The sequence below is a fragment of the Dromaius novaehollandiae genome, chromosome Z (assembly GCF_036370855.1).
Source record: "Dromaius novaehollandiae isolate bDroNov1 chromosome Z, bDroNov1.hap1, whole genome shotgun sequence".
In the NCBI taxonomy this organism is placed as follows: Eukaryota; Metazoa; Chordata; class Aves; order Casuariiformes; family Dromaiidae; genus Dromaius; species Dromaius novaehollandiae.
In genome coordinates, this window is record NC_088132.1 from 36,652,965 (window position 1) to 36,677,499 (window position 24,535).

Consider the following 24,535-nt stretch of genomic DNA (forward strand, 5'->3'; position numbering starts at 1 on the left):
TGTGAAAGTGAGACTCATTTACCTTAAATCCAGGGGCACAGATGCATTTTCCAGTCACACTGTCGCAGTCAGCACCGTTTTGGCAGCTGCAAATCTGCTGACAAGACTCGCCATAAAATCCTGGCGAACATGTCTCGTTGCAGTAGAGTCCAGACCAGCCTGGCTTGCAGGAGCATTCCCCAGACATAGGGTGACAGCTGCCAGGAGGGGATGAAAGGATAAATAATTCAGGACTAAATATGACACTGATACTTTTTTTTTTTTTCCAGAGAACAAAATGCTGTTATAGATAGGTTGCATAAAGGATCTCACATACTATGTGCAGAAATGTTTTTCTTCCCTCGAACCACAAAACATAGGGCTATATATATGTATACATAAACTCATACCAATTAATAAGAGAAAGAGTAGCATCATACAAAATAAAGACTTTTTGGGTGGATAGGGGAAGAAAAGAAGACGTATTACTTTTCTATGGCTGGATTTAAAAAAAGAACAACCCTATCTGTAACACAGTTCTAACGACTGTAAAATACATAACTATGATTATAATATTAAAGTGATGAAAATTTAAATTCCCAAAATGTCTCTCTTTTTGTACGCCAATGAAGTTCAGCAGCATATTGCCTGAGAAACACGCTTTGCTAAAATCACAGCACCATATGCAGTAATACGTGTGCTCTTTCCGTGAAACCCGTGGCTGAAAAAAAGCACAACTGGCATCTCTCCAGGAATGCTACAAAATCAGTTGTGCGGGGAGGAAGTCGGACACACCGCGAGGCCCGGCGACCTTTTGGAGCGCATCTCCCCCATGTCGGCCATACCTGGTGGCAGCCCAGCTGTCCCTACCTGGAACAGCAGCTGCATTGAGTGGCCAGCCGGCCAGCTGTTGCCGCATAACAAATGGACATCATCAGCTGTGCAAAGATATATGTGCTGGAAAAGCGGACACAATGGGGTACTCTGTAGTCCTCTGGCAGACAAAGCACTTGCTTAATTCTCACCAAAGGAAAGCCTTAATATCCAAATCCAATATATCTACAATGGGAAGACTGTTTAAAGATCGTCTTCTGCCACTGATTGAAGTGAAGTTCCTTTAAGCGTGCTGGAAAAAATGTGCCTTCGTCCAGACACATTAAATGACCCATGACAACAGCGCAATTTTGCAAGATTTGCTGACTCTTTCTGTGGGCGTGTGTATGAAACCAAGCACTTTTCTAACTGTTTCAAAGTTTGAAAAAACTCCTACTGCACTTTTAGGTGCGTAAGTTGTAACAATATTCTTGGAAATAGTTCCAGCACACTAAGGAATGCAACAGTAATTGCAACTGCTCCTGGACTCCAGGGCTGCTCTTGTCAAGTTAAGAGTTTCTTATTGCCAAATACAGCCAACTGACAAGGTACTGCTGATCGAGGAAAACATGATTTATAAAGGTATGGAATGTCATGCTTTTTGCATTTTGCTCTCTGTGTATCATTCCATACACTACAACATGGTAAGAATTTGGGTTTTTTAAATGTATTGAAAACTCTCTTAAATGGGACTAGGCTGGTTATGTAAAATTGACAGGAAAAGTCTTAATCTTTTCAACTAAATGGCAATGGAGATGGTTCATAACTGTATTGTTTATTCAGTTATTGGTACACCTGCAGCAAAAGAAGCTGAAACTGAACTATTCTCACATAAAATATAGGCTAAATTAGGAAAACACATCATGAGAATCAGATTTGTCCCCCACTCCTGCTTTCTTCCTGTATACATCCAGTGGCATTTTACATCCAGTTCCCATGTTTACTACCAATGGAGGAACACAGGGCTGGAAATATGAAAAGATTTTTCAGTCCACAACTGAGCAGTCATTAGAATATGAATGGGAAGATATTTAAAACATAAAATTAGTAATATTGTCATTGTAAGAAATAAATACTGGGGTTGTTTGTTTTTTTTTTTCTTTCAGGAGAAGGGGAGACCACATGCGTGAGCAAGTCCTGGTTATGAGGCAGACAGAGGCATTGATATTCTGTGCCCCCCAGTGAGTGTTACTAAGGCATACTTGCACATATATTGATTGACACCAAAATTAGTATTCAGTAATTTGTAATTAGAGGTAGGAAGCTGGAGCACTTTTGAAGCTTTTTGATGGGTCCTCACACAGTTAGCTTAATTGGCAATAAGATTTATATATTAAAATAGGGAAATAAAGAGAAGTTGAGAGACACTGCTGGTATATCCACATTTAATCCTGGCCTTTTGTTCACATTTTCTTGCAATATAGACTGACTTTGTACCAAGACGAAAAAAGTATTTGTGAGAAGTTGACAATATATATTAGGAAGATTTAGATGGACTTCATGATTCACAAGATTCATACAGGTATTACAATATCCACATAAATGCTGGAGCACTTCATGCAATATAAAAGTTCCCATGAAAAATGAGAAATTTTGCAAAAATCCAAACATGGTGCCCTAATTTTAACTTTAAAAACACACTTAGGCTATATGAACTAAATATGCATCATATCATAATTCCCCTCAGCCCTATATACCCATCTCAGAAAAAGCGTGAGGCAACAGAAACCCCATTAGAGCTAATGTCATGAATAAACCCTAATTCCCACCTGAACTACTGGAAATTAGTTAGAGGTACAGAATGACCCCAGCTGATCTTACCTACCAGAGTGAACCAGCGATGGAAAATCACAAGGAGGAGCTTAAGAGAACAAAGAGGGTGACATCTCGAATTTAGCTCAGAAATCAATCTGAAACTACGGCACTTGCTGGAAAACAGGTGTAATGTACATCCTTTTTAAAGTTTGCAGCTAAATATGCAGCTACAGCCTGCTGTTTTTAGATTTTCCAAATGATCATTAGGTGTCACTTGAGTAAAGGAATGATGAAACCCAGCCCAGAAGTCACTGAGGCTGAAGAAGATTCTCGTACAAAACGAAGAGAACAACGCTGACACAGGCAGATGAAGAAGTCTTTTTTGCTCACTCCTGCAAACTGGTTTTTCAAAATGCCCAGTGACCACAAGGCCCCCAAAATGCGGATCTGAGTGACAGAGGTACATGGACCTGCTCAGCAAACGGTCCTCGCGCCAACTCCCTGCACTGCTCCCTGTTCCTCACCAAGGAAAACATGACTTCTGTTTCATGGGCTCTTAGCCTCAGCCAGCAAACACCCATTCCAGTTTTACTCTTGACTAGCTAGTGAAAAAGGGAAATATCAATAGTGTCACCTACTCACAGAGAACAGAGATCTGTGCCTGATTTGTACTCTAACTCAAATCCTTTTACATATGTGAGAAGATGCAGTAGAGAAGAAATGTCTGTGAAAAAAACATTTGGCACAAGAGAGCTGTCACCTGCTGTTCCTCTTTGAGGAGAGCATCTAAACCGGTGGACAAACACAGATGAAACAAGCCTTTTCAATACTGATTCGCTAGAAGTCCTAACAGAATCCTCGACCTGTAGACACATACAGTCGATCCCAAGGAGGACATGCATCCCCTCCTTAGTGTCCTGGGATTATTGGTTGTTATGCTGCTGCTAAAGGGGTTAGTGTCATGATGAAGATCCTTCAGCCCAAATACTACCTATGGCAAATGAGTAAGGGACAAGGATATTTCCTCATATGTTTAAGCTGTCTCTTGGCTGACTGATACTTAGTCATAGGTGAAGATACTCATACACAAGCAGACTATCAAAAGCGTAAGGGAAAGCGTCTGCGAGGGAGCTCTCTTCTACACTATTACCCAGATACCATTTGATTTCTATTATTTGGTGGTCTTAATCATTTTCTGACACAATATGTGAAAAATATACTTGTGAAGTCCTAAAAATTTTTGTTTTCCTCCCAAATTATCATGCATTTACAGATAAACATGCTCCCACACCACCTACAATGTTGCTAAGTCCCTTGTGATTTGTCATACAGAGGAAAAAATGTTCAAAAAAAGGCCAACCATATGCTGCTGTTTACATGTGAACATTTGTGATCCAATTCGACCACAAACTGTCTTCCAGCGGTATAAATGAAGGAACAGCTGTGTTGAACATGAATCAGAAGTAATCCCTGAAATATCAGAAATACTATACAACATAATACATTCCTGTCAAACAAAGCTTCGACAACAGTCTGCAGACAAATTTGCAGGAAAGCAGCTAAACCATAATTCATAATACAATAGTATTTGGTCTACAAGAATAATCTGAGAGTTAGGTTGGGATTATGGTTCCACTTGTTCTTGAATGCTCTGCCCAAAGAATAAATTGCTTCATTTTATGTCAAAAACCCAGTATTTTTTCAGAACACATTTCAAGTAAATGGAATAAGCAGAAGTACAAGCACATGACTGCAAAAGCATATGAATGAAAAGTGAAAAGAATTCAGTTCACTGACACATGGTTTGTCAATGAAAGATATGTTGAACAATCCAGATAATCCACAAAGTAATTTTTCACAGAGGCCTAAAATATGAGATATTTCCATGCATGTGCCTGAGCACTTTAACATCACTTTTAAATTCTGACTCAAGGCTTCTGTTTGATCTATGAGGAAAAGTGCACCTTAGATACAAAGTACAGCAGTATTCTGTGTAATAGTAAATAGTGTCTGCAAATTTCTTTCAGGACAGTTTGTGACAGCGAAACATTTGGGCTATGCTCACAAAACTCATCTAAGGTACTGTGACTGATTAACAAAATTATGTGTAAGCAAATGCACAATGACGAAATATTTCACAGAAAGAAGCATTCTCTGTAGTAACAAAAAGCTGGCAATGAAAATTGTTTTATAAATACACGTTGGCTTGTCTTAACTGACATTCCTGCTCTGCAGCCAAAAGATTGTCTCAGAATAGCTAGTTCATAGATTTTTATCACAATATGTTAGAACACTATGGAATTTATAAAGATACAGAAAACTTAGGAATTGTGTCTTGTGATTGCCTGAATAAAGAGAGACAGTAAAAGGTATGCCAGTTGGAAAACTACTTTCATTCTATTTCTAGCCATCAGATTTTACCTGCTTTCTGGAAAATTAGTTTAAATGACCATGAAATCTACAGTTATAACTGGTAAGGCTTCAGAAATTTTGTATTAAAACAATCACCTACTCCAATTTTATAAACATACACAGAGAAAGAGAAATTAACTCTCCTCTGATGCCAGGCTCATAAGAGTATATATCCACTGATTTCAAATTCAGTTACTTCTCATTTACAGTACCTCAGGATACATGAGGAAGGTATAAGGTCTACTGACTTAATATGATGAATAATATAGAGATTTTTTCATGTGGTAAATACAGACAAAGGCCAGACTTTGTCTTAACCTTTATTTCATGAGTCAGTAAACAAATATAGAAGTTTAATATTAAGATCACATAAGGTTGCAAGCACCAACCATCAGAAGCTCTTTGGGGTTGATATTTTCTTTCTTGCTGTGGTTATAAAATACTCTTTGTAAATCTTTAGCTGCTTTAGTTTGCATGGATGTACTTGGAAGCATCAGGAATTATTTCTTTTCAAGATTATATTCTGGCTTCAACATCCCGTGTAGAAAGACTGTGCTAAAGAGTGTAAAACTTACCTCCAGGTATTCAGCAAGTGACAGGGACACTTTTTGTCACACTTGAGACCATAAACTCCCTCAGGGCAAAGCCTCGTTTCACAGTGCTCTCCCGTGTATCCTGGTTCACAGAGACATGCACCACTAATATGGTAGCATTTCCCACCATTCATACACTGGCAGGTCTCGGCACATCGTACTCCAAACGTCCCCACTGGACACTCGTCTTGGCATCTGCGAGAAAAGAAAAAAAAAAAAAAATTAAGTTCATGTCCCATGAACTAGTGCTTTTAGAGATTCAAGGGTAATACAGTTTATGAAGAATCTCTGATACAGTTCTACAACTCTTCACAAGTAGAGCAGGAATTTGTATTTATATAACTCTGTATTTAAAAGTGGCTACCACTCTAGTTTCTTTTGTGGCTTATCACAGGAGGACAGGCTAAAAACACTGACTCTGCAAATTCCTTTTGAGAAAGGTCTCCCTTCTCTCCTATAGGGAGACAACAACCACACAGGCCACTGCATTTCTTATCCAAGAGCAAGAACAAAATCAAACCCTCTTAAACCAGATCTTAAGTTTGAGAAGAAGGAATGAAGCTTCAAAAGCCATCCACCTGTACCATCGTTGTTGTTGTTGTTAAAGTGATCCAGATTCTCCATTTGGCAATACTGAGAACAGCCACGAGGCATCCACACTCCTGCGGACATCTGGGCCAGGAGATTCCCTGGCACTGGTTCCCAGCAGAATCCAAAGACCATATTTTCTAAGTGTGTTTCCAAACACATGATGTTTCCAAAATACCTTTTTTTCCCCAAAAATTTCATCTTAGACTTTTTTATATTGATTTTGTCCTCTTTCATAGAATGAAACACAAAATATTTAAGAACCCCAAACTTTACTAATTTTCACTTTCATGTGTTAGAAAAGACTTGAATTTAACCCATATGGGAGAACAACAATAATTTTTTTTTTGCTCCTTAAGCAAAGTATTTCCTAATGAAAAGACTTATTCTCCAAACTTTTCTTCTTTCATTCACGTAGCTTTTATAAGATAGCTTCTTTAGCTAACAATCGTATTTCCTAAGTGTTACATATGAAAGACATTATTTATCTTGAAGATCAGACGGCATGTTTAGCTATCAACCTAAACACTAAAAACCAATTTCCAGTATTCTGCTTCTAAACCTTGCAACTCATTTCCTAATGAGTTTCCTTATAGCAATTTGATTTGGTGGTTTTAGGAGAGAAATCCATAGCATCAGTTTGGTATTTTCCACCTTAACTTCGCTGTGTTTTATGAGTCAGCTGTTAAAATCTGGAATGACAGTGGTACTACAGCATTACTGAAGGCTATTGCTTTAAGTACATCCTAAAAGATTTGATTATGTGTTTCAAAGCAGACCTCTCAGGTGAACAGGTTCATGCCTCAGAGCCAGGGACAAAAATATTTCATAGCTTATGGGTCAGGGAAAACTCCCATATTTATAAATATAAGCATTCTATGAAATATGTTGATCAGTTCATGTAGACGGCAAGACAAAAGAGCTAAGTCCCAAAGCCTCTACCCAGGACACGCTGACATTGAAGTCCTGAGGTGTGCTGTGAACCCATTAGGAAATACTACACACATAACATCTTCTGCAAATTGGGCACCTGGAAGTTTAATCAGATCAGAGACTGTATAGAAATAGTACTTGACAATATGGCACAGAGTTTTTAGCTTTCTTATTCACTTTGTATTCTTTGTAATTTCTTGTAAGCTTAATGGTTTATTTTAGGAGAATTTTGAAGACTGGTATGGTTCGAGGCACCACCAAATGTAACAGAATTTAGCAGAAAATGTGGATAACATGTTCATTTCATGCTTCTGTAGCATCTACCTCAACCTGAAACTGTTATCTAGAAGTTTCAAGGTATCTGTAATTCTGTTCTCACTGAAGCCATCGGTAAAATCTCTTTTTACTTCAGAGTGGCAGCATTATAATGCAGCTGATAGAGCTAAATATTTCCTAATGAGGTTATACAAAGAAAGCTGAGAATTAAATTTCCCCAAATGACAATCAGGAATACCAGCCAAATTAGACAAAATTTAACCTTGCAGAATTGTGTCCTCATCAACTTGTGAAAGAACTTCTTCCATTTTGCAGTGAAGATGAGTATCAGTCAAAAAGTATTTGGTAGAACAATTAGCAGAGTAATTTAAACCAGATTACCTTGCATTAACTTGCTGCTGACACATACATGCTAGCTCACCCAGTGCCCATGCTTTTCTTGTAACATTTTCCTCTCTTGCCAGTCAGCTGATGTTAAACAAGAAATGGGCGTCTCTGACCTTGTTTATGACCCATTCCTGCCCTTAGCAATATCTTGGAAAACACAAGAGTTGCAAATACAGCCTGTTTTGCAGCAAAGAGGAAGCTCAGACTTGAAAAGGGGATCAAAATACTGCAGCCTGCAAGGCATTTCAGATTATAGTAAGATTTAAATTCCAAGACAAAAATTTTAATAGCTTTTACAAACACCAGAGTGTGTGCAGATTTGCATATGGATATGCCTTTGATTTTCCTGCTGACTTGTCTGTACCTTTTTAAATGCATCTACCATCTTCTGCAGTGTTTCTTCACAGAGGCAAATATTTAATTTTGGCAGTCCAGTGGCTCTGGACTGATTGTTTTTCTTCTTCTTCATGATTTTTTTTCCCCTCATGTCTGGCACAGCTCTCCCCATGTCCTGTGAACACTTGCGTGGGAAGTGCATATGGTTATAATACCTACTACTGTTGGCAGAGATCCCCTGGATTGACCCCAGTGATTAAGCTACTGCTGACTTCAGCAAATGAGTTGCTATGCTGCTTAAAATATATGCAGCAAAGCACTCCTACCATCACTTTCCACTGCATTCAAAAAGGTAAGTCTTGCTATTCTTTCTTTCCTCTGAAATCTACCAAGAAGATTTTTAATGGCAAAGTCAGAAAATAAGAATATTTAGTTTCTTCATTTGAATGAAATACTTCAGGAAAGAACTCACTTTGAAGAGGAACTGAATGAGCCTCCCTTGCTACTCCATCTGCCAAACATCTGCGCAAAACCAAGAGCTTCCCGTCTTACTGCCCTGCCATACCTCAAACTGCGTCATTCTTCACACCGCTCAAATGGAGACCCACAAGGCACTGGCAGTGCATGGGCCACAGCACAAAAATCCTGAAACTGAACAATCCTTCACAGAACATCTTCCATTTTTGCACTTTTAACTTATGATTTAGAGTCAGCTAAGTGACAGCAAACATTTCACAAAACTCCTTTAACTGTATCACTGACATTCACATTTGGCTTTCTACCCCTTCTTAATTTTCTCTGTTGCAGTAGACCCTTTGCAGGTTCGACACTCTCGTGGAAATAAGTTTTCCTTACCGTTCGCCCGTGTAACCTGGGCTGCAATGGCATTGACCTGTCGCCGAGTCACAGGTCCCTCCGTTGTGGCACTGACACTCCTGGGAACAGTTTTTCCCATAACGACCCTCAGGACAAGGCTGACCACAGACCGTGCCCTGCGTGTGCAAATGAATTTTAACATTAGGCTCAGAATTGCAGCTCAAGCAAACAGGGAAGAAAGAAGATTTGTAACGAAGGAAGATCAAGAAGATCTCCTGTCACGAGCCTAGTGCTCGTCTTGGAAATGCTAGACTCTTCTCCAGCTTTAAACAGGGGTATGTTTCAGCACTGGGGGGATAATCTTCTAGGATTTCCATTCTGGAAGCCAAATCTAATGAAAAACATTATCTCTAAGCAACAGTAAACACTTAGACATTTAAGACTAATTGATGGCAAGTTCTTCCCAATTTCTTTATCAGGAGTAGAATGTATCAAGACATCCAGAGATGCCCTCTGGTGAATAGCGGTGTAGAAAGCAATAATTACTGTAATGCGACAATTATACTACTTCATGATCAGATGGATTAAAAAAAAAAACAGGAAAAAAAAAAAAGCTCTATAATTTCATTGAAAAGTAGCACATCTTAAAAGCTTAGGTATGATTTGTGCTTCCCTTACACAGGTCTTGAATTTCTGCAATGCTATTTACCTCCTTGGAATTAATTATACCTGTGCAATAAGAGGAGAACAAGATCTTAAGACTTTCAAGAAGCCAGTTCAAGAGGAACACACTTACAGGCATTTCATCAGAACTAACATAAGATACTGCAGATTTTATGCCTGGCTACTTTATTCCAGCCTTACATGAAAAGCAAAAAAGGTTATAGTGACAAAACTGCAGTTTATGGAATTAAAAAATTTAAAACTAACGAAGAGTTATGCTTAAATAACCACTTGGAACAGAAAATTAATCAAAGAGCTAATTAGAAATACATTAGTTAACACACACTACTACAAAATTGTCAACACATGTTTACATGCGACATCATTTTTCATTAGCTGTACTTAGGTCAATAAAGAGAATCAGGAATTCATGCAAACACTTGTATCTTATCATCATTAATTTATGTTTTTCTGCTGTTAAGTAAGAATTGCATAATGTGAGTTAGGTATCTAAGTGACTAGTGCTATGCAAACGTAAAAAGAGATTTGATCCATTCGTAACTATGCTCTCTAGCTGGTGAAAACCTGATCTCTATTACAGAAGTCCTCCTATATCATGAGCTAATTAAAAATTCAAGCATATTTTCACCCAGAACAGACATTTTCATAGAAAACATTTTGCTATTTATGAATACTATCTAAAAATGTATTTAAAAATGTTACTTAGGTTTTGATCACCTTCCTACTCCATTATTTTCCAGCTCACAATGGGCAGCTGGTAGTAGGGGAGACTACAGGCAAGCGAGGAGTTTCATTTGCAGCTCAGAGGTCAATTCTTTTCCTGCCCACTGACAAAAGGGTAAAAAGTCTGAAGAGAATGTCAAAGTTATGATGTCCTATTTCTGTCACCACCACAGTATCTAAAAGTTTGGTGTTTTTGCAATATATACCATCCACTTGGAAAGAGGCACAAAATCCATCTCCCAAATACATAGTAGTACTACCTCCCTATAATATCACATTATGTCTACTAGCAAATGACTTCTAGACAAGTTTTAAAGGATGTGGTCTTTTCATAGTATGAATCATATTCTTGTCTCCCAGAATCTGACGTGGTTTAAAAAAGGCAGCGCAGAACTGGGAGATATTCAATAACAGATGGTTTTGCGAGTATTTTACTCCAGTCCATTGTAGGAGCAGTGTATGCTAAAATAACATTTCCTATTATTCCTGGCCACAGGCAGACTGCCTTTGCTATCCTAATTCGCTATCCATTTCTAACACTGCCCAAAGTCTACAAATGCGGATCCTTTGGGGGGTTGTGTTGATTTCGGGAAGTGTTTTTACCATCCATCCGGGTGGGCAGGCACACTCGCCGGTGACGTGGTGGCACACTCCTCCGTTCTGGCAGGGGCACCTCTCCTCGCACTGCCGTCCGTGCTTCCCCGGCGGGCAGAGGTCCTCACAGCTAAAGGGTTGGGAAGATACAATCGTTACTTTGGCATACTCTCCCATCTCCAGCCATCTCTATTCTAAACACTGTAGTTAATTTTCCAGACAAGAAATTTGAAACAGAAGGCAATCCACACTAAAAGGGAAGCAAACTGAACAGTGTATAGTATCCGTGCAACAAATCTAAGGAAACAGACCCAGCAGTTCAGGAATTGTAAACAGATATATATATATTTTTTTTTTAAAAAAAAGATATCCCTTCCTACACTAGTTCGGGTTGGTGCTGGTACATTGTTACTGACAAAGCTCAAAAATATATTCTAGAATGAGAAATCCAAATAACTGTACATTTCAATGCTATTTTCCAGACTTGCAGCCAAACAATTTTCACGTTGGCCATAAAGAAGCTCCCATTGCTACTTTTTGTAGCTTTTATTTGGCAGTCCAGATCAAGGGGGCTTTCCCTCAACTGCACTCCTGCAAATGCACGGAAAGAAGGTTTGCCCAGTTTCTTCTTAGCCAGTCCTGCTCCTCTGTCACATACAGCAGCCAGACCGACAACACAGTGTTAAAATTTTTTCTAAATTTAATTTCTCTTGATAGCACTAGCCAAATCTCATACCTCCCCCCAATTAATAATGTACACGCTGCTTACAAGGCACCAGTGTATCCAGGAGGACATCTGCACTCTCCAGTCACATGGTCGCAGGTGGCTCCATTTTGACACTGACATTTTTGATGGCAATCGTTTCCATATGTCCCCTGGTCACAGCGTTCCTCGCAGCGCCAGCCTTTGAAACCCGATGCACAGTGGCAGGCTCCAGTGATGGGGTTGCATAAGGCTCCATTTTTGCACTGGCAACGGCTGCTGCAGTGAGGTCCCCAGTGGTCACTGTCACATGCTGAAGGGGTAGAAGGAAAAGTTTACAGCAGTTTTATAATAGCTCACATTACAGCACTGAAGATATTATAAGTCATCTGGAAAAAAAAAAGTTATAAAGGAGAACAACTTATGCAGTGCACAGTAGGAGAGACATCCTCATCTCTCCCTGGTCCTCAAGGATCTTGAAAGGCAGACAGAAATTAATTTATGCTTACAAATTAATTTTTTATGCATAAAGGAGAACACTTTGAAATGGGAAACTCAAGTAAATGCAAGTTCCAATCTCTTCACTTTAAAGAGAAGTCAAGTCTTCATTATGACTCTCCACCGTCAAGAAACAGTCATGGCTGTGGTGAGCCTTCATTTACACAAACAAGTCTCAATGACTTAAAAAATAAAAAAATATAGTCTAGATCTATAAGCAATGATCTGAACTCCACAAGGAAGTTGCAAAGCTTACTTATCATAAAATTATCATACTGCATGGCATTTCTTTTTCTGAATCCAGAAGTTTGTACTAGTTTACATGAATGCAAATAGTTCCTTTTCAATCTTGCAATACAATGATAGTGCAAAAGAATGTGCAATAAATAATATTTCACCAAGCAATAAAAACTATGATGTAGTTAAACATCATGTGGATGTTACCATTTTTGTTATCCAGTGTGCTTTTACATTCATTCAAGCACATCTTTTTTTGTCTGCCCCAATGTAGTCCATTAAAGCCCTATAAGCAAACCACTCAAAGAGCATTTCACTATCAAAAGAAAAACCTTACTGTTTAGGAAGAATTTTTCTTAAGTGAGAAACACAGGAGTTCTGTAAAGAGATGGAAGATTAAGGTCACCTAGAGTTCAATAGGAATGTGCTCATCATATGGTCAAATGATCTGCTTTATATTTTTACATTCTGTTGATAACAACAGCACAACAGCAAAACCTCAGCTGCAAGAGCTGGAAGCTCGGGCTCTGCCCTTAGTGACTGACAAGCATTGTTCTCTCGGTCTTCTCCTGAGGCAAAAAAGCCAGGCAGAGAGCAGACATATTTTCTTAGAGCGAGACAAAATAATTCAAGATACCTCCTCAGGGTAGGAATAATTTTACTATAGGAACTGATCACTCAGGCTACACAAATGAAAAAAAAGGATTAGGGTTTTTAAGAATTTTTTCTTTACAATTTTTTTTTCCAGTAAAGGCCACTGGAACATGCATCCATAATGTAGACACTGTGTCCATCTACACACAATACACAGTAACAAAAACATATGTATTACAAACACCCAATACTGCCAAACAAACTGGTGGAATTACTGCCCGCTTTATTATTGTCTTCTCTCTTCTCCATTTATGTATTTGAAGACGCGTATTTTCTGTTCTGGGCTACATGGGCAACTCACTACTGTCCATGCCACATCGCATCTCTCTCATAAGATGCCTTCCCCCATGATAACCCCCATTTCTTCCAAACTGCTATACATTTCTTTTTAACACGTCTGTGTGGAACAAAGTGTAATCCTCATGCTCGTGTCCTCAGTTTTTCTTCAGGAAACTAGCTATTTTTGGCTTTAAGAGTGGTGGATTTCTGAGACAGTCACATTTTCTCTCAGGACCCCTCCACTTTTTTTTTTTGTTTTGTTTTGTTTTGTTTTGTTTTGCAAAGGCTCCTACACTCTTTTTGCTTAATACCTCAGACTGGATTCAGATAACAGTCCTCCTTCTGCTCCCAGATTAAAAAAAAAAAAAAAAAAAAAAAAAAAAAGAATCAGCCATTCCTCATGGAATAGTTTAAAAAAAGATGCCCTGGGATGTCTGATGAACTGAAGTATTCAAACTGACCACCAGACCACAACTGTTCCCAGCGCAGAACTCAGTCAAGGATGAACCTGGCCTGAACCCACTTTAGATATAAAGACATGACACACAAGAGAAGACTTATTCTTGGCTGATAAATTCCAGCTCATATTCTTCTACCAACACCTGGAATATCTGACGCAGTCCAGCAACATTCACGTAGCTGTTTGGAGAAGCAGTGTAACGAGTCTCAGAGCCATACAGATCAAAACCACCTACTCCCACGTACCTGCCGCGGCAGTGAGCACCCAGGTGCCAGGACTGCCTCGCTAGAGGCTAGTTCACTTGTGGAGCCGCGGAGGCCTTGCACTCCCTCCGCTCTTTTCAAAAATCCCATCTCCAGCCTGCCTCCCCGGGATGCTCGCTGCTGTCTCTTGGAGATTTACTGACGTCAGAGGTGAACAGGCTCTGTCTCTGAACTTGAACCTTTCTAGACTATTTTACTGCAAGAGCATGTACCGCGCAGTACATAATAATTTATTAGTTTCCTGGCAAGATCTTCTCATTATGTTTGCAGGAAATCATTAAAATAAAAAGCATCGTATGTCTGCTAATAGGATTTCCAGCCTCCTGATCAGCCTCTTGGCAATGGCCAGGTGGGTAACAAATATTGACTACATAATTATTTCACTCCAGCACAATGCCAAAGCACTCTACCAGAACAAGCCTGGCTGTATGACAGCCTGCCTGTACGACAGTCCATTACGCAAGGTCTGTCACCAGCCTACTATCTAACTGTGAGTTATGGGCAGAGCTGTGGGGAAATTTGGAGGATTAATGGGAATAAATAATATTTTTGAACAAGATGGATAAATCACATATTTTGCCTCTCTGTCCCTTGACTGCTAATCGATAACGTCCCCCATAGGAAATTAAAGTGATTTGTCAGAAACTGATACTTAGATTATTGCTAAGAAAGGGGGCAAGGGGCAGCAATGTTTCCTGTGGCGAGTTCTGTTTATTTTTTAATTAGTTTTGGAGGCTAAATTTACCAACTATTACATCAGACTATTTCTGCTCCTTCCTAGTATTCAGAAAGCCAAGCTGGAAGTTGCACAGCTGCTAATCTGGTGGAATGGATAGTCTTGGAGTTAATGACTGTCGTCGGGTTACAGACTGTCAGCTGGAGTTTAATCAGAATAGCTGCTACGACTGTCCTGACTGCACCAAGGTCACATACACACGCGTGTATGCAAACACACACACACGCACACACGCACGTGTCAGCTACTGACTTCTGAACAGAATTGAAGTTGTAAATCATCTGTCTCAATGCAAGCTATATGTGAAAGGGAAGCAAAATAGGAAGACAAAAGTCTTATGTTCTGAACAGTTCCAGCAACAGATAATGTAACCCAGCCCCACTAATTCCTGGAAACAGAGCAAATGCTGCAACAGAGCCCATAAACCAGCAGCTAATTTTCTATATTTATCATATAGACCGGCCGATCCTGCTTTGTTTCATGCAAAGTAACTTTCTTCCAAGTCACTCCCTTTCCTTTTTCACATACGTTATATTCACCTCCCAGTTTTTCTAGTTTAAACAGGAGAACAAGTTAGCTGTACTGCCTGCTACCAGCTTTTGCGGGAAACTCACTGGGCTCTTCCCGCCTTCATTTTAGGCTGTAGAGGAGGGGAAAAAAAAACCAAAAGAAATGTTTAACAAACACTGTGTGGTATTGATGTCGCACCTTGTTGTCATTTTTCTTTTTATACATTCTGTTCATCTGGGAATATCTTTTTAGTTACCACAGTACATGCTGTGCACAGCCCACAGTGTTACAGATATGGGACAGAAAACTTCTCTCTCAAAAGGCTGCTCCATGAAAGCGAAGGCTTGCCTTTAGGAATAAGGGCATTACATTGTATAAAATCTCATTTAAAATAAATACCATATGAACCTCTAAGACAATACCAGTCTACAAACATAAAAACAAATTAGAAATGCTCTCTGGAGCTCAGTGCCAAATGACAACTTTAGGAACAGACCAACCCAAGGATTCAAGCATAAAAGAATCACCTTCAAGAAAAAAAAGAAGAAATGAAATCTGTGATGCAAATTGGTATCATTCTTGGGCCTTCTGTAGAATCTTTGAAGATTTAAAGTTGTGTATTTCATATTATAATAAGTTTAGTGCACATTGTTACTGTGCTGGGCTGGTCTCATTTTTATGCACATGGCTTCTGTGAGCTGCTGGCGATTTGCAAATTGGGATGCAGGGAGCCCTGATACTTTACACTGTAAGATACAAATTTGTATAATGATTTAGAGGCGCACCTGAAGAGTTTTATAACTTCTTTCTTGCTCCTTATAAACAAAGGCATTATTAACAAAATGTGGTCACACGTGTCAAGTTTTTTCCTGTTTTTTTTAGTTGATTTCATTGAAAGGCAACAAAAAGGGAAGTGCAAATGAGCAAGTTTATTCCTGACGAATCCACCCTAATCACCTACAATTCTGTACATCTCTAAAGAATGGCACATAATGAGAACAAAATAAGGCTATCAAATCAAGCCAAAGACCATTTCAGAAGAAAATTCTCCTTAGAAACTCTGACTTACAACTACCCCTTAAGTATGCTACAGTTGCCTTTATAACATGATATTCAAGGTAGAAAATGTTTATTACAGGTTTTTTTTTTAATCTGTCTTCTCTTTTTGTCTTTCTTTCTTGCTAATGGAGAGGTAAAAGTGAAGAGTCTCAGCAAAACTAAAATGTACTTTTCTCACCATCGTTTTTTGTAGCTGTCCTACATGTAGCACCAAGACAACGGAATGAGATTTTATTTTGGCTTACAGATCTTTTTGCCTTTGTACAGCAAAACACTGTTGTGTGTTTCTGAAAATACATACCGCTGTCGCCAAAACAGAGGAGACATTTATCAGAGTATTAGCCTAATGTAGTTTCATGGGCTTTTAAAACAACTAAAAACAAAATCCTTTTTTTCTCCCTACCACAATCAGCAGAAACAGAGTGAACTGCTCCCTCACTTGGAGTGCAATATTGTCAAGTATAAATTTAACTTAGATAAGCAGTGGCAAATATGCAGAATTCCTATCCCCCTGTCTCCTCTAAACTCCAACTTAACTTCTTCAGATTGGTTCAAGGGAGTAACAGCCTTTAACAAGTAAAAGCTGATTTTCTTTGTTCCAGTGTGTAAAACAAACTTAAGCTGCCCATAACTTCAACATCATCTTTGACTGACCTCTCTTCCTTTGTAGGTTGTCACATCAAGGACAAGTCTAAATCTTTGTGCCACCCTTTGCATCCCTCCTTTGACTCTTGGATCTCTATTGCCTTGTCCTTACTTTCAGGGCCTTTATCGTCTATCGCTCATCTATCATTTCTCATTCAGTATCCAAGTAGCAACCTCCACATTTAAACCGCCCATGACACCAGCCCCCTTGTTACATTTTCACACCATCAGCTTTCCTGCTTCCCCTCAAGCTGCCTCTAACACTTGGCACAAGCTCTCTGTAGCCCACCCATAAAGCTGCCACGTTGTTCTCCACCTCCCTACCGTACAACTCCTCCTTGCTGTAAAGTCCACAGAAAGCTGATTCTGGTTAAGCAGCAAGTATGCTGAAATCACAGCTTGCCATACTGATTATAATTGTTTCCTTCCTCATCCCCCATGCATTTCAAGCTCTGTGTTACCTTTTTCCTTTTCCTTCCACTGCAAGCTCTTCGGGACACAGGCAACTTTCTGTCCTGCATTTTTTTTGTGGAAGGAGACCATGAATCCCCAGTAGGGACAGCGATGAGGTCTGCCATTATTCCAGTCATCACCATCACCTACAGCTAAAATAGACTGACTACAACGTGCTTTGTTAAAACCTGTTCCAGTCTTTTTGGAGCAGAGGATATAAATAAGAAAAAAGGAATGTTTCTGGGAGGTCCACAGGTGATTTGCATTATCGGGGATAAAAAATACACTAATGGCCACAAATAGCCAGCAAAAGTAAAATCGACCAATACTGAGAAAACTTTGTTTTATCCAAAGGAGTAGCCCATTGACAGGTTTGTTATTATAAATTGTCCTAAAACTGTCCGTAGGTTAGAATTTCTTCCTTCAGCTCCTGAAACAAGAAACATGCTTGTTCTAATATAAATACACATTTCTGGAACTAATATTTTAGATATCCAAGCAGTAGTAAGTAGAGTCTGGTGGATCTCAATAAGAAACTCACAGCAAAACACTATGACTTTTATGAAGGCTACATTTCAATTCACAGGTGAAAGGAGTCACTCACCTCATCTCTTATTCTGAGGACCTCAGTGAGGAAATACACCCAGATCAACTCTTGCTTTTTCTCCATAAATAACAGATGCCCCATCTAACTTTCAAGTGTCAACAGGAGAAGTGAAATTCAATTCTAATTTGTGCACTGGATACTCTTATATTTTCCATGCATGAAAATGTTTTCGCTGCTTTGCCCGAGTAGAATGCCACAGTTGCAATGTGAAGGTTTGGAAAGATATGGCTTACACCACACTCTAGATTAAAATTTTGTCAGAAAATGGAATCAATGTCCTTCTGGCCAGCAAGAAAGGTTTTCACATACTGTAACAACAGTCGCATAGGTCATATATTACATTAATGAATCATGTACCTTTCACCTACACAAAACTAAACTGGGATAGTATTTTATTACTACATCAACTACTGATGTGTACTCAATACACATCAGTATATTCAATTAGCTGATGTGGAATTCTCAAGCATAGAATGAAATACCAAAAAGCTTATAGCCACATAGACACTCCTTTTAATGGTCTTAACTTCCGTTTGTGTTCAGAACAGCACTCATTGATTCACAAAGTGAAATTCATAACAAAAATATAAATGTTGCCACTAATCTAAATCCAGACCATCCTTATTGCAAAGTTTACAGAATATTCTTGCAATTATTCTCTGATACTATGGTTTGATTAGTTGTAGATTTAAATTGATGGCATTATTCTCCTGTAGGATACACCTACAGGACAGGATAATTATTCTTCCAACTTGAATTTAAACCAAATAAAAGTCAAGCTATGCTGATTTCAAAACCAACCAAACTCAACACACTGAAGTGTGTTCGAAATTTGACAAGATGCATTAAGCTACTAGTGACATCAACCACTATGTCAGCTAGGGATACAAGACAGTAAATTTGGAATACGGCAAACAAATTTCAAAGATGAGTCTAAAAGGCTGGAAAACAAAGCCAGCTATACTGAGTACCCCAGTAAAAATATCATTTGGAAAAACTTAAATGTCTGATTTAATAACATGTGATTGTTCTCTATATATTTTTGCATATGCTCTGTTCTGGTCACCTCAGGATGTTATGACAAATATATGCACATGCATATCAGAAAATAAATCTTTTCCTGCTGAGAATCATTTTTAATAATTACAAAATATCAATGCCTTTTACTAAAGTACTTGTTTTACCTACATCACAGACACAGAAATGCATAGTGCTTTTTGCAGAACACGCTTTCTATTAAACCTGGATTTCCTTTGAATCTTTTGTTTCTGTGTGATTTCATTTGTTACATTATAGGCTTTTTACCCTGTGGCGTATTTTTCATTCTTTCTTATTGTTTTGTATAAAGGATTTTTTTTCAAGATGTTAGCTTTAATTTAATTTAGATTTTAGTGGGTTTTTCTTTTTTTTTTTTTTTTTTTTTTTTTACTTTGTAAAAGCCTTTTGATCCGTGAAGTGGGAGAACAATGAAAATGTGTTTTTCAGATCCCATAAAAGACTGGAACTATATGCCTTTCACAGGCCATATATTTCAGAAGACCCTTTAAAGTGCTTTGGACATCAGAACACAAGGTTGGATAATGGCTAAGAAAAACACACAGATGGCTCTTGGTGTTAATTTTATCTTGCTACTGAGATGAAACTTGTTAAAAATAATCATTATTATAGGGAAAGTTACAAAATGATAGGAATTTCATTGTACTGAGTAAAATGGACTGTTGTCTGTGATCCTGAATTTGCACAGATCTCCTTGCAGGACCATAAATTAGCCTTTTTCCCTTTTTTCAATGATTTGAAGGTCATCTTCATTTTTAAATTAACAACAAATGTTATTCTTCATATCCCTGAAAACCTACTAAAGAAGCCAGTGGCCAGTGACTAAATATACAAGGCAGAATGAAATAAGAGTTAAGCAAAACTGAAAATACTTCCGCACTGTAATTAAAAAAAGAAAGAAAGAAAAAGAAATGTTATTCAACAAATTAGCTTAGGTAAACACAAGTTTACTGATGTAAAAAAATGGTCAAAAGTGGAAGTGAAAAGCACCTCTGCTCCAGAAAATATTTACAAATGAACGAAACTACTGCCATTTCCTGCAATACCTTCCTTCGGTAACTTCTCTGTTTTGCCTGTTAGCACCTGATCTAGCTTGCCGGTGGGGTTAATTTTTCAGCCTGAGGACACTCAGTCTTGTTCAGGACAGAATAAAGAGTTCAGGTGGCAAAACTAAGGAAAATTCAGTTAGGTGAATTACAGCAGTTTCAGCTAAGGGAACTGGAGTGCATGAGAAAGATATATCCAACAAAAAAGTTTAAGATTAATGTTCATGACTTGCTGTCAGCTTTTGCTAACTGGACATATTTGCATGTGTGGCCATTTGGAAGCTGGGGGGAGGAATTTTACATTACTTGAATAAGGTATTTCTCTGCATTGTCCATAAAGCAAGTAGCTCTGCATTTGATCTTTCACTAGCACGTTTAGCAGTTTAAGTTCTGTAAATTAAGCACTTTTTATGTGAGCACATGGTTACAACCAGTATCTATTCTTAAAGCCTGTTGAGTGGCTTAGCTTTTAAAACTTAAAGATCAGCAATCTAAGTGTATCTTGCAAGCCCTGTAAATCAAAAAGCTTTTGGAAAAAATAATAGAACAAAACAAAACAAAAAAAAACAGAAAGCCCCTTAATCCAAGGGGCATTCGAGATTCGCAGGCTGTGCCTCCAGAACTTGTAAGACTCTCCCAGGCACATTGCCCATTACCTGGGCTTATGGGGCTATTTGAGTTCTGGGTGCAAAAATACCCGAGGTGGTGGTGGAAAACATTCACAGCTCCACCTCCTCAGGGTTAATGGGTACTACACGCTCCACTGAGAAACTGGCAGCGTTTGTAACTCACGTGAGTGTCTCACAGAAAGTATGCCAAGGGATCCAGTTTCTGCCATAAGCAGTCTCTGCCAAGTCCCATGAAGAAAACAGTGAGATTTTCACGGAATTTACAAACTTTACAAACACCCGCGACAGTAAAGGAAATCGGACAGTAGCAGAGCTACTGTCTCCTAAAAGTTTCCTTAACAAGTGCATTTAAAGGTAAGAAGGTATCTTTTCTGAGGTGCTAGCTTTAAACACTCAACCTGAAATATTAGAGAAAGGAGCCAGGCTGTTTTCTTCTAACGGTTTATAAAATCCTGAACCCAAATGATGCCTTAGTGGTACCTGCTCTAGCTCCATGCCATCAGATTATAGTCCCAATGAAACTCTTGTAATGACCAATAGAATGAAATTACAGATGAAAATGCAGTAATTCACACAAGTTTGAGATTACTTAAATACAATAAAATAGAAAATGCTTATTCACATTTCCACAAACAATCCTAACATACTTGTCATGGCTCAAAAAGGAATACATGTCATTCCCTGTTTGCCTTATTGCTCTGGCCAGCTGGGGATCACAAAGGCTATAACCTTTTCAGAGGAGCCAGTGTAAAATTGATTTTGGCATTTTGCCTCTGCTCCAGCTTATACAGAAGCTGTCCTATTGATTTTGGAGGAATTATTTGTGGACTACTAGGCATAAGAAAAACAAAGCGAATGTCCTGATTTCTTATTAAGAGTTCTCATCAGGCTGCATGTGTATCTAACTTTCACGCACATCCAAAACTGAGCATCACGTTTATATATTAGGTATTATTGCAAATGCTGTTCCAGCAATGAGGACAGAAAACGAGCAGAAAATGGAATCTACAAGTGGGAAACACGGTTTGATCAACTCTGCACATCTAGAGAGCCAACTATCATTACAGGCAGCAACTTTCACAGAAGACTGCTTACACACAACCTGTAGTCAAATATGCTCTTACAATATATAAAAATCCAATCTGACATATCCAATTTAAAAAACTGATTTAAATAATAATCCAATTTAGGAGGCAAAGGCTGTTTTTTTCTTCCTTCAATCAAATCTATTTGGATGTTTTTGTGTTTAATCTACAAACATACCTATCTTTACCATTGTGTCCTTTTCTAAATTTTGTCCCTGTCCCCAGCCCAGAACTGATAAACTTATATTCCCAAAGTTCACAAAACACTTTTTCAAAGCAATCCTGATGGCATGGTGGCCAATTCACTCACTCCAAGGGATAGGTTCAATGTGTCTTCTGTCCACTCTTTTGTCATTGATCTGTATACTGTGTCCAGTCAATAAATCTATATTAGAATAACTTATTTTGCCTGAATGTCATCTCTTCCACTAGAATGGAAGTGTTTTGTAAATGAGTGATGTCTCACTCCAAATAGTATTTCTTTGCAGATATATATCTATTATCACCATCTCTTTCATCACTTCCCACTGAACTTCACTGCAGGCAAACACTATCTAATACAGTATAATTCCTGTGCTCAAAAAGAAAAGGCCTGATGAAAAAATACATTTCCTACAGAAAACATTCCCCAAAGAGATATTATATGATTAGCCAAACTCTGAGGACACCACTCATATTTTACTCACAGAAAAACACATCCATTCGTATTTTCACCGGTAGGATGTAAGGTTTTCAGCAAGGCAGAGCATGTCAGGGGGAGAAGAGTTACGAGTTGGGCTAGAAATAAGCACTGAATGAGGACAGTTTCAGAGGTACTGATACAGTGCTCAAACCTTTATCCCTCTACCCCTAAACTGAAAGCGGGCACTGATCCAGGCAGTTAGGAATTGGATAACACTCACTGCAGAAAGGAGGTAATGGTTGCCACAAAAGGAAATAAATTAGAGTCTCCCAAAAAGTTTAGTCCCCAGAAAGGTTATTAGACCATATCACACTGTGGTACACTCGCAAAGATAAGGAAGGAAGCTGCTTGTACAGCTTTTACTGTATAATATACCAATTTAGTCCAGGCAATCACTCTGTCATTTTTAGAAAGAACATCACAGCGCTTAGGAAGCACTTGTCTGCAATTACCACCCAGAAAGCCACCATCATATAGAAGTCATGGCACACAGTTAAAAAAAAATCTGTTAAACAAAGCTGGCAAACAGAGTTGAGAAACAACAGCTAAAATCAAGCTCAGGTTGTAGGATTTGGCAGATGGATCGATGCATATTATAGGCTTAACTCTGTTCACAAATACTTATAGATGAAATTCCTACATAAGGACAATAATCAATCCTGATCAAGAAAGGATAGTATTTTGGGAGAAGGTTCAGGACTGCAGTTTTACGAAAAGTTTAGTGCTTCTGTAGCCCAGTTGCTTCCAACATACTTGAGGCCATGAAAATGAACTGAATATTAAATCAGGGAGTTTGCCTAACACCTCTTTCACTTTGAGGAGAATATCTTCCTTTCAGTCTCAGCGCTTTGTTTGGTCATCAGTAACCATTTAAGGCCTGAGTGCCTGCCTTATGAAGACATAGGCTTGCCTTGTAATCTTTGTTCCTTCTCCACTATTGAGTTAGGCAACAAGGTGTTTGTATGATACATATTATTACAGAATGACAATTTTCATGGATTTTTGTTCAATGAATAATTTGCTAGATCAACAAAACTGACTGTAAAATAAAAATATCTCTATTTTGTCTCATTGTACCTTTCTGTTTACTAAAGCTAATCAAGTGGGGGATGGAGAAAATATAGTTAAAGAAAAACAGGGAAAGAGTTTATCTCCTATATAGGCCAAGCAGTGATAAAAGTCAGCTCTAGAGAGTCAGAAAGCTATCACTTTGTCTTTTCGATACTATGCACTGCACTTTGATTTCATTGCCACTGTAGTTCTCACACACACATGAGAAAAATCACACACAGCTAGCAACAAACAGCATCACTCAAGTTCAGCAGGACAATGCAGCAAAAGTAACATTTTACTCAAGTTTTGCCTGCATGGAAATGCGACAGATTCCAAAATGAATCTCCCTATAACAAATGAACGAAAATACCCTCTTCCTCATCAGTCCATCTCCCTTTTCCGAGGACTGCACTAACAATCTGTAACAATTTTCTGCAGTTCCAGTTAGCTCTAATGTCATGCAGAACCTTTTAGAGGACCACAAAACTCTCAAGAGATGATACTGTTCAAAGGCACACGAACAAAGGCTCTTTCAGTTTTGGCCTGTCGTGTATACACATCAGAAAGTATTTTTGCCATTGAGGCTGCTGGGACAAGCAGTCAAAGGCAGTGAACTGAGGAAGAAGCACAGGAAGAGAGCTGCACATGTATTCAAAATGAGTTATAACACGTAGGTGAGGGAAATGGACTCTAGAAAATCCTGTGAGAGGAAGGATTATTTCCAAAGAAGGATTTAGAGATTCCTGTCCTATATAAAATGCCCTTTCAGGGAGTTCAGAACTTGGAGATCTCAATAAGTAACAATATCTCCTCATTCTACGCTGCACAGTAATACACCTTTCTTCTGTATATTTGGTTAGCTACAGAGGAACTCAATTTATTAGGCTTTCAGAGAGAAAGGTAACATGCAATTTCCATTGACTGTATTGAG

The 24,535-nt window shown here is 38.6% G+C and overlaps 1 protein-coding gene across 3 annotated transcripts in view; it reads right to left on the reverse strand.

The window, feature by feature from the left end:
* LOC112992391 (multiple epidermal growth factor-like domains protein 10) overlaps positions 1-24,535 on the reverse strand; it is a 104,308-nt gene that overhangs the window by 37,558 nt on the left and 42,215 nt on the right. For all 3 annotated transcript variants that reach the window (XM_026115413.2, XM_064501398.1, XM_064501397.1), the window contains exons 6-10: positions 11,719-11,965; positions 10,959-11,079; positions 8,988-9,124; positions 5,595-5,807; positions 23-197 (exon numbers count right to left, since the gene is read on the reverse strand). In XM_026115413.2, coding sequence (XP_025971198.2) covers positions 23-197; positions 5,595-5,807; positions 8,988-9,124; positions 10,959-11,079; positions 11,719-11,965 — 893 coding nt within the window. The remainder of the gene's footprint in view (positions 1-22; positions 198-5,594; positions 5,808-8,987; positions 9,125-10,958; positions 11,080-11,718; positions 11,966-24,535) is intronic.